At 44.1% G+C, this 15,723-nt stretch overlaps 1 protein-coding gene across 6 annotated transcripts in view; it reads right to left on the bottom strand.

The window, feature by feature from the left end:
* The window catches only part of fam13a (family with sequence similarity 13 member A), a 242,902-nt gene that overhangs the window by 216,547 nt on the left and 10,632 nt on the right, over positions 1-15,723 (bottom strand). For 2 of the 6 annotated variants that reach the window (XM_051928112.1, XM_051928113.1), the window contains exon 1: positions 1,439-1,778. In XM_051928112.1, the coding sequence (XP_051784072.1) occupies positions 1,439-1,709 (271 nt within the window). In that variant the 5' untranslated portion in view covers positions 1,710-1,778. Of the gene's footprint in view, positions 1-1,438; positions 1,780-15,723 lie in introns of those variants that run through there. The other 4 variants (XM_051928114.1, XM_051928115.1, XM_028802748.2 and 1 more) reach the window with 3 other exon arrangements.

Genomic DNA, 15,723 nt, shown 5'->3' with positions numbered 1-15,723 from the left:
GGCAGGCAGGCAGGCAGGCCAGGCAGGCAGGCAGGCAGGCAGGCAGGCAGGCAGATAGATAGATAGATAGCTTTATTAATCCCAAGGGAAAATTCACATACTCCAGCAGCAGCAGCATACTGATAAAAAAATATAAATTAAAGAGTGATAAAAAAATGCAGGTACAACAGACAGTAACTTTGTATAATGTTAACGTTTACCCCCCTGGGTGGAATTGAACAGTCGCATAGTGTGGGGGAGGAACGATCTCCTCAGTCTGTCAGTGGAGCAGGACGGTGACAGCAGTCTGTTGCTGAAGCTGCTCCTCTGTCTGGAGATGATCCTGTTCAGTGGATTCTCCATGATTGACAGGAGTCTGCTCAGCTCCTGGCGGTCTGCCACCGATGTCAAACTGTCCAGCTCCATGACTGCAATAGTGCCTGCCTTCCTCACCAGTTTGCCCAGGCGTGAGGCGTCCTCCTTCTTTATGCTGCCTCCCCAGCACACCACTGCATAGAAGAGGGCACTCGCCACAACCGTCCGATAGAATATCTGCAGCATCTTATTGCAGATGTTGAAAGACGCCAGCCTTCTAAGGAAGTATAGTCGGTATACCTTTTATACCTTTTTTGAGGAGGGGAGGGAGCAATGGTCACCGTCACTTCAGAATGCAACTTTGAAATGTTAGAGAACTTTTTGCATCCTCCAACTGGAAGATGGTGGTTGATGCCTGGTTTCAAAAGGATGGAGCTACAGCTCATATGGTGCGGAGATCCATGCAAGTTTTGCAGGAGATGTTTCCGGGGAAGCTGATCTCCCTGTATGGTGATGTCGGGTGTCCTTCACATTCGCCTGATCTCGCTCCGTGTGATTTCTTCTCAAGTCGAAGGTATACACACAGTGACCTCAAAAACCTTGAAGCCCTGAAGGATGCTACTCCCCTTGAAATGGCCGAACGAGTCATGCGAACGTTCAGAAATTGCCTCGAAGTCTGCATCACTAATGATGGCTCATTTTTAAAACACAGTGAAAAAAAATCTATTTTGTATACCCTTTCTTCTGTCACAATGAAATTTATTTTACCTTGTAGTGTTTATGCAGAATAAACGTTTGAAATGTGGTACTTGTTTTTGGCTCACCCTGTATAAAGGGAAGACTGAGTAAATATCTATGAAGATACCCACCATGTGTTAAAAGCAGTATATAAAGGAAGGATTAGAGTGGCTACACATCTATGAAATAGGTGAAACAAACAGATAGAAAAGACCACCTGGACTGAAAGATGCTACATAAATGCTGAATATTTAAAACATCATAGAGATGTCTGAATGTGAAAGGTTCTAACTAAAGCAAGGACTGAGTACCTCAGCATCTACAACAGGAGTACCTGGTGTACAAGCTGTCATATAAAAGAAGGACCGAATATCTAGACATCTACAAAACTTCCAGCTGCCCCTACCGTTCTCCTTCAGGTACGTCATCAAGTCGTGCACCACAGCTGGAATGCCATCTCTCATAAGCCCCTGCTGGTTAAGCTCCAGGAGACCAACGCCAAAGAGTTTCCTATGCCGCAGCTCCTTCGGTTTCACCAGAGGCAGTTGGACAATCTTCTTCATGTCCTCCTTCAGGCGGACAGCAGCTTTGTTGTTCTGGAAAGAGCAGAGAAAGGATGAGCAGTCGACCACGGGCACTACCCTGGGCTCCATGAGAGGCAAGCCAGCTGCTCGCATGACGAGAGCCTCAAATCCCCGTCCCGCCGAATGTCGGTGTTCTCAGACTTTTCTCTTCCCACACATCTCGCCTGCTTGCAGGATCACAGCACGGGGGCCCTGCCCTGTGTACCTGTAACTAAGAAATCCGAGCTGGCAACAATCAGTGGCTTTGTTTGCACTGTCACAGTAAACAGGAAACTCTTGGAGGTGTGACGGTGAAGGAGGCTCTGCAGAAGCAGGGAAACGGCCTGGGGAGTCAACACAACAGCAAAGCCACACACGGCGAGGACCATGGTGCAGTGTGGATGACTTCAGCCAGGACTGCAAAGCCTTCACTAAACTAATTATTAGATTAGCACAGCTCTCCCTGTGGGGCAAAATTATCATTAACTTCAAGATGCGATCGGCTGAAGAGGCCACACAGACATTCCCACAGGACTTAGAACAACGCGGATCATCCAGGTTTAAAGACCTGTTGGGAGGGTAAAGCTTAGAAATAAAGAAGGAGGCCACAACCTCCTTAATGATGGGCCTGTAAAAGAAGGGCCAGATTGAAATCAGAGCCACAGTGTGACACAGAAGTTGGACCGTAACAGGTCCTAATCGTGTGTGTGCACTGGCAAAGAGAACTGCTGTGGCCTGCCCAGTGACACTCGACTACCATCAGCAAGGGGTACTATGCCTTGATATGAGGCAGGAGACAGACAAGAAGAGGTCCTAGTGGGGTGTGTGACAGCCTGGCCAGTGACACTAAACCACCAGCAGCAGGGGGTGCTACACACCTATACAAGACAGGAGTCAGACCCCAAGCATTTCAACTGGTGTGTGTGTGTGTGTGTGTGTGTGTGTGTGTGAGTGTGTGTGTGTGTGTGTGTGTGTGCTAGCAATGGAAATTGTGGTGGCCACCCAGTGACAATCAGCCATCATCAGCAGGGGGCACCAAAGTTTAGTGTGAAGTAACAGTCTGACTGTAAAAAGCCTCAAGTCCTAGGGATGTTTGTGTGCCTTCTGTGGCAACTGACCACCGTCAACAAGGGACTCGGTGCCTCAGCACGAGACACAGGTCTGACTGTTAAATGTCCAAGTGAAGTATGCAATGCCAGTGGTAACTGCTGTGGCCTAGTCAGTGATACTTGACCTCTGTCAACAGGGGGCACTACGCTTCAATGCGAGACAAAAATGAGACCATAAGGGGTACTAAGAAGGTGTGCACTAGAATTTGCAAATACTATGGCCTGCTCAGTGGCTTTTAACCACCATCCACAGGGGCAGTATGCCTCAGTGTGAGACAAGAGTCAGAACGTATGGGGCCCTGGTGGTGTGTGCACTGGCAATGGCGGATGTTACTGACTGGCCAGTGACAGTTCGGCGAGGGACACTATGCCTTGCTATAAGTCAGGAGTCAGACCATAATGGCTTCAAGTGATGTATGCAATTTGTTGGTGGCATTAGTTCAACCAAAAGGGGTCCTAGTGGTGTGTGCACTGGCAATGGAAACAGAAAGTGCCGAAGCCTTAGCGTAATTCAAAAGTCCGACTATAAGGGGTCCTAGTGGTGTGTACGGCAAGCAGAGGGTGATGGTGCAAGGAACCTCATCAGAACTGGCCGACGTTAAGAGTGGTGTTCCACAGGGGTCAGTGCTAGGGCCGCTGCTATTTTTAATATCTTTATATATAATACCCTACCGTAGCTGTTGGTTTGTCTGTCCAAGATTTTAAATCGCCTGTAGCTCACAAACCATTTGACCTATTGACCTGAAATTTGGTACACATATACTACGTGATGTCTACTCTCCGCTTTTGGGGTGATGATTGACATCCAAGGTTAGTCCTCTTTTTATTTTTTTATTTTATTGTAGAATCAACTCTCGGCAACGCACAGCCATTTTCATCCCTTCACCGTCACTTCCCCTACCTCTTCATATCTTAAATCTTTCTTGAGGCAGTCAAACACTTAAGTGCCAGCTTAAGTGAAAAGGTAAAGAAAACATACTAAGTAACTGCAACACAAACACGGACTTAATCAGTTTTAATGTGAAAAGATGCCGATGAAAGAAAAGAAGTAGCGGGCCGCTAGGGTGGAGAAAAGAAGAGCTGCTCAGGAAGGAGCAAGCACATCAACCTCTGAGCAAACGAAAGATAAACGTACAGAGAAAGAGGAAAACTAGGATTGCTCAAGTCAAGTGCATTCACTGCACGTTATTGTGCAGTGTGTCGTTACTGGTATATACCGTGTGTATGTGTATATATATATATATATATATATATATATATATATATATATATATATACAGGTACTTGTCGACTTACGACCGCGATTGGTTCCGACTGACTGGTTGTAAGTTGATCTGGACGTAAGTCGGCCTATGTTAATTTAAGGTAAGAATATTAGACTGGGTAATAATATTGTAATCATCTTAAAGTAATATTTTATCAACATTTTCTTACTTTCTAAGACAAACACAGCATACTACAGTACAATTTGTTTAATATGTGGAAAACGTACAAAACAAGAAATACTGTACTGTACATTTAATTCCTGGCACCACTGGTGCTTGGCTGCGGGTTGTCGATATCGCCTTCATCAGATCAGGCGAGGCTGCGGACGGGGTGATGGGAGGAGTTGCTCTTTTCATAAACATAGTGAGCTTCGTCTGAATTGTTTGGTTTTTTTTTCTCTTCATAAATTTCGCAATAAGGACGAAATGTGTTGCGTGCCATACGTTCAATCCTCGCAAATCGTTCAATATTTGGGTCCATTTTTTCAAAATGAGCGAGGAGTTTATTCAGTAGAGATAAATCTTCTGACAATCCCTTTGTGGTGAACATTGTTTGTGGCACCTCCTCCTCTTCGTCTTACTCCAATTCTCTTGTTTCTTCTTCCGCCACTCTTTCTTGTTCCAATTCTATCAGCTCTTCATTCATAAGTTCACCTGATTCCCGGTCTAGCAACTCCTCGACATCTTCCATTTCACATTCCAATGAAAGGTCTTTTGACAGTTTCACTATTTCTTCACGAATCTCATCAAGTTCTTGTTCACTGTTAAATCCAGCAAAAGTATTTACATAACGCTTAACACCCTTCTTCCATACGCCATTCATACACTGTGAGTCGACATTTCTTGCGGGGAGGGCTTCTGTTTTCTCTGATCTGAGTTCACCTCTGTTATAGCGCGTCTTTATTTGAAAAGAGCAGTGTCATATCGGGGCGAGTGTGAACGCTAACTTTGACAAGCACTATAAATTTACAGCGGTTGTTACAGACGTAAATCAAATGTATGTTTTTATTGTATAATATTAACAATAACAGCAGCTCTCTACTCAAAGCGGTAAACTCGAGAAGCAGCTAGCATCGAACCCAGAAGCTCTTGATTGGGAGTCAGCAGTTGTGTGTGGGAACTGTTAACATTTGAATGTGATGATTGTATATAAAACTTGTGCACGAACGAGACTGGGATAACTGTGGATGTGGATGTGAGTGGTGTGTGTGACTGAGAATAACTGGTGTGAAGCCTGAAGTCCAAATATCAAATAAACACTTTCACAAGTACAAGTATAACAGAACAAGTGCGCTTTTATTCAAGAAGAAAAAAGAAAGCAGGTTGCGGTAAGCAGTTGATGCGACTGCTTGCGTAGTGCAATCCTAAGAACTGCCCAATCAAGAGCTTCTGGGTTTGATGCTGGCAGCTTCTCAAGTTTGCCGTTTTGAGTAGAAAGCTGCTATTAGTGTTAATATTATAGGGTTACATGTTAGGGTTATATTATTATCGAAAATTGCCAAAACAACAAGACACAAACACACGTGGGGCAACACTGCTGCGTATATTTTTACTGCTGCGTAGCGAGACTTGAGAGTGCGGGAAACTGGCGCTGCAAACAGCTGGCAGGGGAAACAGTCAAACGCGTCGTAAAGTCGAACAGTCGTAACTTGCATAGGTCGTATGTCGACGAGTACCTGTATATATATATATATATATATATATATATATATATATATATATATATAAATAAATGATTTAGATAGGAATATAAGTAACAAGCTGGTTAAGTTTGCAGATGATACCAAGATAGGTGGATTAGCAGATAATTTGGAATCTGTTACAGGACTTGGATAGCAAACAGGCTTGGGCAGATTTGTGGCAGATGAAATTTAATGTCCATCCATCCATCCATCATTGTCTCCCGCTTATCCGAGGTCGGGTCGCGGGGGGCAGCAGCTTGAGCAGAGATGCCCAGACTTCCCTCTCCCCGGCCACTTTTTCTAGCTCTTCCGGGAGAATCCAAGGCGTTCCCAGGCCAGTCGAGAGACATAGTCCCTCAGCGTGTCCTGGGTCTTCCCCGGGGCCTCCGCCCGGTTAGACGTGCCCGGAACACCTCACCAGGAAGGTGTCCAGGAGGCATCCTGATCAGATGCCCGAGCCACCTCATCTGACTCCTCTCGATGCAGAGGAGCAGCGGCTCTACTCTGAGCTTCTCACCCTATCTTTAAGGGAGAGCACAGACACCCTGCGGAGGAAACTCATTTCAGCCGCTTGTATTCGTGATCTCGTTCTTTCGGTCACTACCCATAGCTCATGACCATAGGTGAGGGTAGGAACATAGATCGACTGGTAAATTGAGAGCTTTGCCTTGCGGCTCAGCTCCTTTTTCACCACGACAGACCGATGCAGCGCCCGCATTACTGCGGATGCCGCACCGATCCGCCTGTCGATCTCACGCTCCATTCTTCCCTCACTCGTGAACAAGACCCCGAGATACTTGAACTCCTCCACTTGGGGCAGGATCTCGCTACCAACCCTGAGAGGGCACTCCACCCTTTTCCGGCTGAGGACCATGGTCTCGGATTTGGAGGTGCTGATTCTCATCCCAGCCGCTTCACACTCGGCTGTGAACCAATCCAGAGAGAGCTGAAGATCACGGCCTGATGAAGCAAACAGGACAACATCATCTGCAAAAAGCAGTGACCCAATCCTGAGCCCACCAAACCGGACCCCCTCAATGCCCTGGCCGCGCCTAGAAATTCTGTCCATAAAAGTTATGAACAGAATCGGTGACAAAGGGCAGCCCTGGCAGAGTCCAACTCTCACTGGAAACGGGTTCGACTTACTGCCGGCAATGCGGACCAAGCTCTGGCACCGACCGTACAGGGACCGAACAGCCCTTATCAGGGGGGCCGGTACCCCATACTCTCGGAGTACCACCCACAGGATTCCCCAAGGGACACGGTCGAATGCCTTTTCCAAGTCCACAAAACACATGTAGACTGGTTGGGCAAACTCCCATGCACCCTCCAGGACCCTGCTAAGGGTATAGAGCTGGTCCACTGTTCCGCAACCAGGACGAAAACCACACTGTTCCTCCTGAATCCGAGGCTCGACTATCCGATGGACCCTTCTCTCCAGGACCCCTGAATAGACTTTTCCAGGGAGGCTGAGGAGTGTGATCCCTCTGTAGTTGGAACATACCCTCCGATCCCCCTTCTTAAAGAGGGGGACCACCACCCCTGTCTGCCAATCCAGAGGCACTGTCCCTGATGTCCATGCGATGTTGCAGAGGCGTGTCAACCAAGACAGTCCTACAACATCCAGAGCCTTGAGGAACTCCGGGCGTATCTCATCCACCCCCGGGGCCCTGCCACCAAGGAGTTTTTTGACCACCTCGGTGACCTCAGTCCCAGAAATGGGGGAGCCCACCTCTGAGTCCCCAGGCTCTGCTTCCTCATTGGAAGGCATGTTAATGGGATTGAGGAGGCCTTTGAAGTACTCCCCCCACCGACCCACAACGTCCCGAGTCGAGGTCAGCAGCGCACTATCCCCACCATATGCAGTGTTGATACTGCACTGCTTCCCCTTCCTGAGACGCCGGATGGTGGACCAGAATCTCCTCGAAGCCGTCCGAAAGTCGTTCTCCATAGCCTCCCCAAACTCCTCCCACGCCCGAGTTTTTGCCTCAGCAACCACCAAAGCCACATTCCGCTTGGCCTGCCGGTACCTATTAGCTGCCTCCAGGGTCCCACAGGACAAAAGGGTCCTGTAGGACTCCTTCTTCAGCTTGATGGCATCCTTCACCGCCGGTGTCCACCAACGGGTTCGGGGATTGCCGCCACGACAGGCACCGACCACCTTATGGCCACAGCTCCGGTCAGCTGCCTCAACAATAGAGGCACGGAACATGGCCCATTCGACTCAATGTCCCCCACCTCCCTCGGGATGTGGTCGAAGTTCTGCCGAGGTGGGAGTTGAAGCTACTTCTGACAGGGGGCTCTGCAGACGTTCCCAGCAGACCCTCACAACACGTTTGGGCCTACCACGCCTGACCGGTATCCTCCCCCACCATCGAAGCCAACTCACCACCAGGTGGTGATCAGTTGACAGCTCCGCCCCTCTCTTTCACCCGAGTGTCCAAGACATGTGGCCGCAAGTCCAACAACATGACCACAAAGTCGATCATCGAACTGAGGCCTAGGGTGTCCTGGTGCCAAGTGCACATATGAACACCCCTATGCTTGAACATGGTGTTCGTTATGGACAATCCGTGACGAAGCACAGAAGTCCAATAAATTTAAAAGAAATTTAATGTCAGTAAATGTAAAGCATTACACATAGGAAGTAAAAATGTGAGGTTTGAATACACAATGGGTGGTCAGAAAATCGAGAGTCCACCTTATGAGGAGTTAGGAGTCATAGTGGACTCTAAGCTATCGACTTCCAGACAGTGTTCAGATGCCATTAAGAAGGCTAACAGAATGTCAGGTTATATAGCACCTTGATGTGTGCAGTACAAGTCACAGGAGGTTCTGTTCAACCTTTATAACACACTGGTGAGGCCTCATCTGGAGTCCTGTGTGCAGTTTTGGTCTCTAGGCTACAAAAAGAACATAGCAGCACTAGAAAAGGTCCAGAGAAGTGCGACTAGGCTGATACAGGGCTACAGGGGTTGAATTATGAGGAAAGATTAAAAGAGCGGAGCCTTTACAGTTTAAGCAAAAGAAGATTAAGAGGAGACATGATTGAAGTGTTTAAAATAATGAAGGGAATTAGTCCAGTGGATTGAGACTGTTATTTTAAAATGAGTTAATCAAGAACACGGGGACACAGTTGGAAACTTGTTAAGGGTAAATTTTGCACAAACATTAGGAAGTTTTTCTTTACACAAAGAACGATAGACACTTGGAATAAGCGACCAAGTAGTGTGGTGGACAGGAGGACTTTAGGGACTTGCAAAACTCGACTTGATGTTTTTTTAGGAAGAAATAAGTGGATAGGACTGGCGAGCTTTGTTGGACTGAATGGCCTGTCCTCGTCTAGATTATTCTAATGTTCTTAATTACAACATGCAAGCTTTCAAGGCAACTCAGACCCCTTCTTCAGGAAAGGTGTAGAATGATGACTTCTGAGAAAAACCAGACTTCTCTTTTTCAAAAAAGCTGTATCACATTTTTTTTTTTTTTGTCTTCTTTATAGGCTCCCGGGTGGTAGTTTTGGTCCAGTACGTATCTCCATATCCTTTAAACACATCTGACTTGTGTCCAATGATTACTACCATAGAAATTGTTTAATTTATCTGGGATTTTTACAGCCTGCTCCTTTTACTTATGGGAACAGGCATTGCAAAACTACATAATTTTTGCACAAGTAGGATAAATGGGGAGGGTTACGTCAGGAAGGGCATCCGGTGTAAAATTTTGCCAAATCAATACGCAGACAAAGATGATCTGCTGTGGCAACCCCTAACAAGAGCAGCCGAAAGAAGAAGAAGTTTTTGAGATATGCAATTTATTCCAATACTAGACAAAAAGCCCGTTTCGACAATGTATGATGAAACAGGCACGAGTTTGTGTCAGTAGTGTATGAAGAACAAATGATAAGTAAGAAATAAATAAGAAAGTGATGCAAGTAATGATAATTAACTAAGAGGTTTAGGATATTTGTATGACTTTATCACGGCAAAAAATACTGTACACTTAAAAAAGACATGCTATCTATGACAACATTTTTTGTTTGTATACTGGAGGCCTGTCAGTATGCAACTAAAGTTGTAAAATCTCTCTGTAGACTACATTTTTTGTGAAGACACTCTCACTGTTTGGTAGTAATGTCCCTTGATGTGGCCCATCTTTAACTTGTACCTTCACATCACTTGCCCTTCTGACTCTTGAAAAAGCCACCTACAATTGACCATGGCTGAAAACGGGTTTGGAAAGGAATATTCCTACCATGTCAAATGTTTGTCCTTGTGACTTGTTTCTAGTCATGGTGAATGCTAGTTTGACAGGGAATGCCCTTTGAATTTGGAAACACATGTAGTCTTTAAGCTTAATTTATTTTGTGTCATGTGTATAAAAATTGCCATATTTTATAATTATGTAGGCCTATGGCAGTAAAAAGGAAAAAATGAGAAATACAAATCAACGAAAAGTAGAAGAAGAAACAGAAGTTTTTTGTAATGATTTTAGTCCGCTTCACTCATTACTGTACAGGCTTGTACTGTTAGTTGATGAATTTTCCAGGCCTATAGTATAATATTGAATGATGAATGTTCCAGTAAAATATGGAATAGTAATAAGTATAAGCACCACAAACCTGATATAGGTGTACTGAATGAATGCGTAATTGAATCAGAATGCATAATTAGGCCTCGAGCTGTAGTCGAAATCGCCTTTCAGGCCTCTAGAGCTTTAATCAAACTCGCCTTTCTCTTTGAATTTTTGCGGCCGTTGGCACCAAGTTGCGAGAATAAGCAGTTTTGAAAGGGTGAGGATGCAAGGGGCATTAAAATCAGTCCAGATGGTATGGTTAACATTCAGTGCTTGGTGCGAATAGGCCAGCAGCGTTTTATTTTACTCAGATCTGAGCAGCAGCGCACAACATTGCATACCGCGCCACCTGTGGAGATTTGTATTCGGTTTAGAATGTGTTCCTCACTTCGCACACATCAACATCTGCGGACGACGGTAGTGTAATGATCGTGATGGCTGTGGAGTCATTCCTGCCGCTGAAAGTACTTAATAATAATATGTTCTTACGTAATATTTTGAGTGTGAGGGTTGGCTGTGATGGGGGTTGATATCCTATGCCTGGGCGGAAGGATTTGGGATTTCAGAATAATAATCCCGAAATGCGTAGGCTAAATCCGCCGCCTGCCGCGATGTTGGGGTTGGATTTCAGTCTCGTAAGGTTTTTTCAGGCAGCTGCGCAGAAGGTGACTGTGCATTCGGCTTCAGACGGACGTGAGTGAGTGAGTGAGGAGGCAGGCGAATTATGTACTAAGATACAGGTACGTGCACACCCACTCAAAGAAATGTAGAAGTGAAGAGAGCTGGCAGCTTGTTTGTCTTACCAGAGCACAAATCAGATGAAGAAGAGAAAGAAATGAATGTACAAACACATAGAGACACACACACACACACACACACACACACACACACACACAATAGAGCTGTAAAGGTCATCATGAACAAGGCAATAAGCCAGCCCTGGACAACTCTGTCTGTCTATGTTTACCATATATACTCACGTATAAGTCAGGTCTTGAAACCAAAAAAAAAAATATCATAAAAATCAGACCCCGAATTATACGCCCCTTCAAAAATGAGACACTTAATTTTTTTTACTTTTACATCTTTGTGCCTCCTCCAACCTCATATCAGTTTCCCAGACGCATCAAATTTTGTTTCAGCAGCGCAGTTACCAATTTCTTTTGCTACTTCAATGATGTTTAATTTAAAACCAGCTTCATATTTTCTTCTGATTGAACGCTCCATTGTAGATAAGCGATTCTCTTACGATAAAGGTGTATGAGGGTGTGAGATACAAAAAACACAAAAAGTACAGATGTTGCTTTGAAATAGTTTGGGTATTACCATGTGGTCACGTAGGCACAATAGAGAGAGAGAGAGAGATGTTAGGAGCATGAGCTGATAAAGCGCATTGCTACACCCACAAAGAACAAAAAGGCAGTGCGCTCCGTGGTTACTCTCTCAGGTGGGCGTTAGCATATCATAATTTCTTGGACCAATAGCGTGAGTTTTCCGCATTCGATTTATACAATTGACATAAAATACCAGAAATTATACGATAAAATCAAGTCCCGACTTATCCATGGGAGAACTTATCTGCGAGAATATACAGTACTTCATTTGACTCAATATGTTTGGTTTCAAATTAAATATTATTGAAGTTGCTCATTTCCTATTTATTTTACTGTACATTTGTGTACTTAAATATTATACAAATTAAAGTACTTGATCCTGTATTCTGCGGTGGGTTGGCACCCTGCCCAGGATTGTTCCCTGCCTTGTGCCCTGTGTTGGCTGGGATTGGCTCCAGCAGACCCCCGTGACCCTGTGTTCGGATTCAGCGGGTTGGAAAATGGATGGATGGATGGATGGATGATCCTGTATTATTGAATAGTACCATAGGTTGTATTATATTGTAAAAATACACTTTAGTGATAACACAGGAAATCAAGGAGTGGAGTAATTTACTGTACATGGAAGTTCTGGAATGGCCATTCCATTATGAGTTTTTAAAAAGCCCTGAAATGAAAACTGTCATTTTCCCTCAAAGTGAGGCGGCAGATTCTAGCGAGTACGGTCTTTCAATTGATGAATCGATGCTGCAGAAGACATAAATCTTCATCAAGTGCTACATTTACAAGCAGACATTTCAGATACAAACTGCTAACAAGGAATTAATGTAGCTTTGTTTCACGGCAATCCTGGGCAACTTGTTTTGAACTCGTAGTCGATGCACACAAGTTTGGTGACCAAGTGAGATAGTGTGGGCACATACAGAGGGGAGATGAGGGATGCATTGGGAAAAGAATGTTGAGGATGGAACCGCCAGGCAAGAGGAAAAGAGGAAGGCCAGATCGGAGGTTTATGGATGAGGTGAGGGAGGACATGAAGGCAGAAGATGATGTGAAAGAAAGGGATAGATGGAGATGGATGTTCCACTGTGGTGGTCCCTAATTGGGAGCAACTAAAAGAAGAAGTTGTTAACGCACTCAAGTCACAGGATTACCAAGTCAAACAAAGCACAAACATCTGCTCTGTGTACGGTTTGACCAATCAGAAACAGTATTCATTCTAGCCCAACCACTAAACTTTGATAGGTGAAAATGACAGTTTTCATTTCAGGGTTAATTTCATGTTGTGCACATGTCACAGAAATAATCAAATGAAAAACACAAAAAAATACTTTGTGACACATCTAATCTCTTTGGTGTTAACTCTGAGTGTGACTTGGGCTTGAAATCCTAAGCAATTACAGTTACGCACGAGTCCCACTCAGGATGGTGGTTAATAATGCATTTACATTTTAAAGCACAAATAACATTCCGGAAAGTATTCTGCTGCCATCTAGTGGATGGAATAACATCATGCTGCAAAAAAATCTTTAAGGTAACATCAATATTCATGAGCAGGGCGGATGGCAAACGACAAACAAAAAGCCATAAAGGCAGTTTTAGAAAGACCCGATACTGAAGCACGACTCAAACTGAGCAATAGTGATGACAATGTGAACTGGACATCAGACGTTGACACAGCACTGTATGACCAAACCGCCGTGATATCCACAGTGAACTTGGTCGCATGGCTTCAGTGTGGGGTGAGAGTAGCTGGATGACAAAATGGTAAAACAATTATGAACAAGAATTAATTCCATGTCAAATCATCACACTTTTGGACCTCATCATGATGGATTTAAAAAAAAAAAAAAAAACTTGGCCTGCTGATTTGATCGTACGAGTAACCCATGGAACTGAAATTTGGACGAGCCTTGGATCAATACTAAGGGGGATTTTAGCTAACAAAGTTTGAACTTATTGGTTTATATAGGACTTTCACTGGCTATATCTCCCTAAATATAAGTTGCACAGAAATGGTTCTCATATCATTTTAAAGCTCTTTAAAGCACAAAATAATATACTAATGAAAAATGACCATGTTATGAGTGATAATAAAAATTGAATTGCAAAAAAAAAAAAAAAAAATCTATGCTTTAAAATTGGGCTTTTTTTTTTTTTTTTTAACTAAAGCTAGCTTTAATGTCATGAACATCTCCAGACAATCTGGACTTTGATTTTTGACTCGTTGCTGAGCTATCATTACTTATAGGTTGGCATCACATGTTTACTTATCACTAATGGGCCTTTTTCATAGCAGCCATATTAACATGGAATAGAGTATTGCAAGCACAGATGATATTAAGGTACCAATTAGGCTACAATGAAATGGAACAGAGGCTTCATTAATGCCATCAGAGACACCTCTGTTTTCCATAATATTTCATGTCAAAATGGCTGCAGTGAAACGAGCTCATTCTAATGTGGCTAATAAATTCCAATTCTCCACCCAGCATTAATCAGAGAGGAATGAGGTGTACAAATTGGTCAGGTGTAATCAGTCAATAGCAGATGCTGTCAATTACCTGGTGGAGATAAAAGCACTGGATATGCCGCAGCAGAATACATTTCCACAATGTCTTTGGTAGAGAAGTTGTTTAGACTCAAACAGAAATTTCTATGTAACCATTTCAAATGTCATCTCAAGAAGATAAGCCGTGCTTTAAGAGACAGCAATACAGCATCACCCAAGTCTCAGTTTAAGGTCAGGTCAGCGCATCTGCAGAAACGATCAAAACTCACACCCGAGAACAAACACATCTGCCAGTCTGACTCTTCCAGTAGTGACTTAGCAGACCCTCCTGATCCTGAACCTACGGCCGGTGTCACAACATCAGGAGATGAAGGTACATGGCTAGGGTGTGTTGAAGAAACTATGCCAAGCACTAGAGTGTTGAGACTGAACTTTTCACATCCTCAAGGACCATCACCACCCTACTCATTCCCATACCATTCTGAAACTCTCATCATGGATCATCATCAGGATGTGTTTTTAGTAATTGATATTGTTACGGCAATAGGACAGACATACACAGTTTCAAGCAAACAGACAATTGCTGCAACAAAGGCTCTGAAAAAATATAAATTTAGAGTGTAGCCATTGTTTATGTTCTTACGTTCCCACCTTACCAATCAAACAGTACAGCTTAGGGTTAGGCTTAGGGTTATATTCGTGATTCCACCAAAGTTGAATTTCTTTCTAAGAGCCCATCTAGTTTCAGTTTAGATTTTGTTAGTTTTTCAGGTTTACGAGGAAAGGCTTGATCTATATTTTCTGAAAACATACAATGAAATTCGAGGGCAATCCCAAAAGTAAGGTCTCCAAAGCGGTGGGGACGTAGAGAAACTGTTCGTGCGGCTATTGGCCACAATGTTGTGATTGGTGCTTCCTCCAATACCAAACAAGCATGTGCGGCTTCGCTGGGATGCTCAATCTTGGCTTGGCAGCCCTTGAAAATGGAGCTCCCGTTGAACGCTACCGCCAAGTACGAAATTCACACAGGAGACCGTCAATTTCCGACGAGACCATCGTGACGGTTGAGGAAAACATGCATAAAGATCGGCGGTTGGACTTCATCATGCACCCATCCTATAGTCCGGACTTGGCATCTGTTCCCTAAGTTGAAAGAACATTTGTCCGGAAGGCGATTCTGCTCCGACGAAGAGGTGAAAGATGAGGTTCAACGCTTCCTGAAGGACATGGCGGCGAGCTGGTATGACATGAGCATTCTAAGACTACCACAGCATCTACAAAAATGCATCGACCCAAATGGCGATTATGTAGAAAAACGAATAAGTCTTTAACCTTTAAAATGATGTAAACATTATAGAAAATAAATGGTTGTATTTCTAAAAAAAATAGGAGACCTTACTTTTGGAATTGCCCTCATACGTGACATCAAATATGATGTACTTAATTCAAGGCCCTTTTTAGTCGATCGATAGATAGATCGATAGAGTGGACTCTTGACTTATGAACTCAATTCGTTCGCGAGGGCTGGTTGTAACCCAAGTTGGTTGCAAGTCAAGACTATTTTTCCCATAAGAAATAATGGAAATACCCATAATGCGTTCTGAACCTCCCACAGCAACACTTACTTAACCTTTTCATAATAAAAATGGGT

This window comes from Erpetoichthys calabaricus, chromosome 5 (assembly GCF_900747795.2).
Source record: "Erpetoichthys calabaricus chromosome 5, fErpCal1.3, whole genome shotgun sequence".
Classification (NCBI taxonomy): domain Eukaryota; kingdom Metazoa; phylum Chordata; class Cladistia; order Polypteriformes; family Polypteridae; genus Erpetoichthys; species Erpetoichthys calabaricus.
This window is presented reverse-complemented; position numbering and strand designations above follow the sequence as displayed.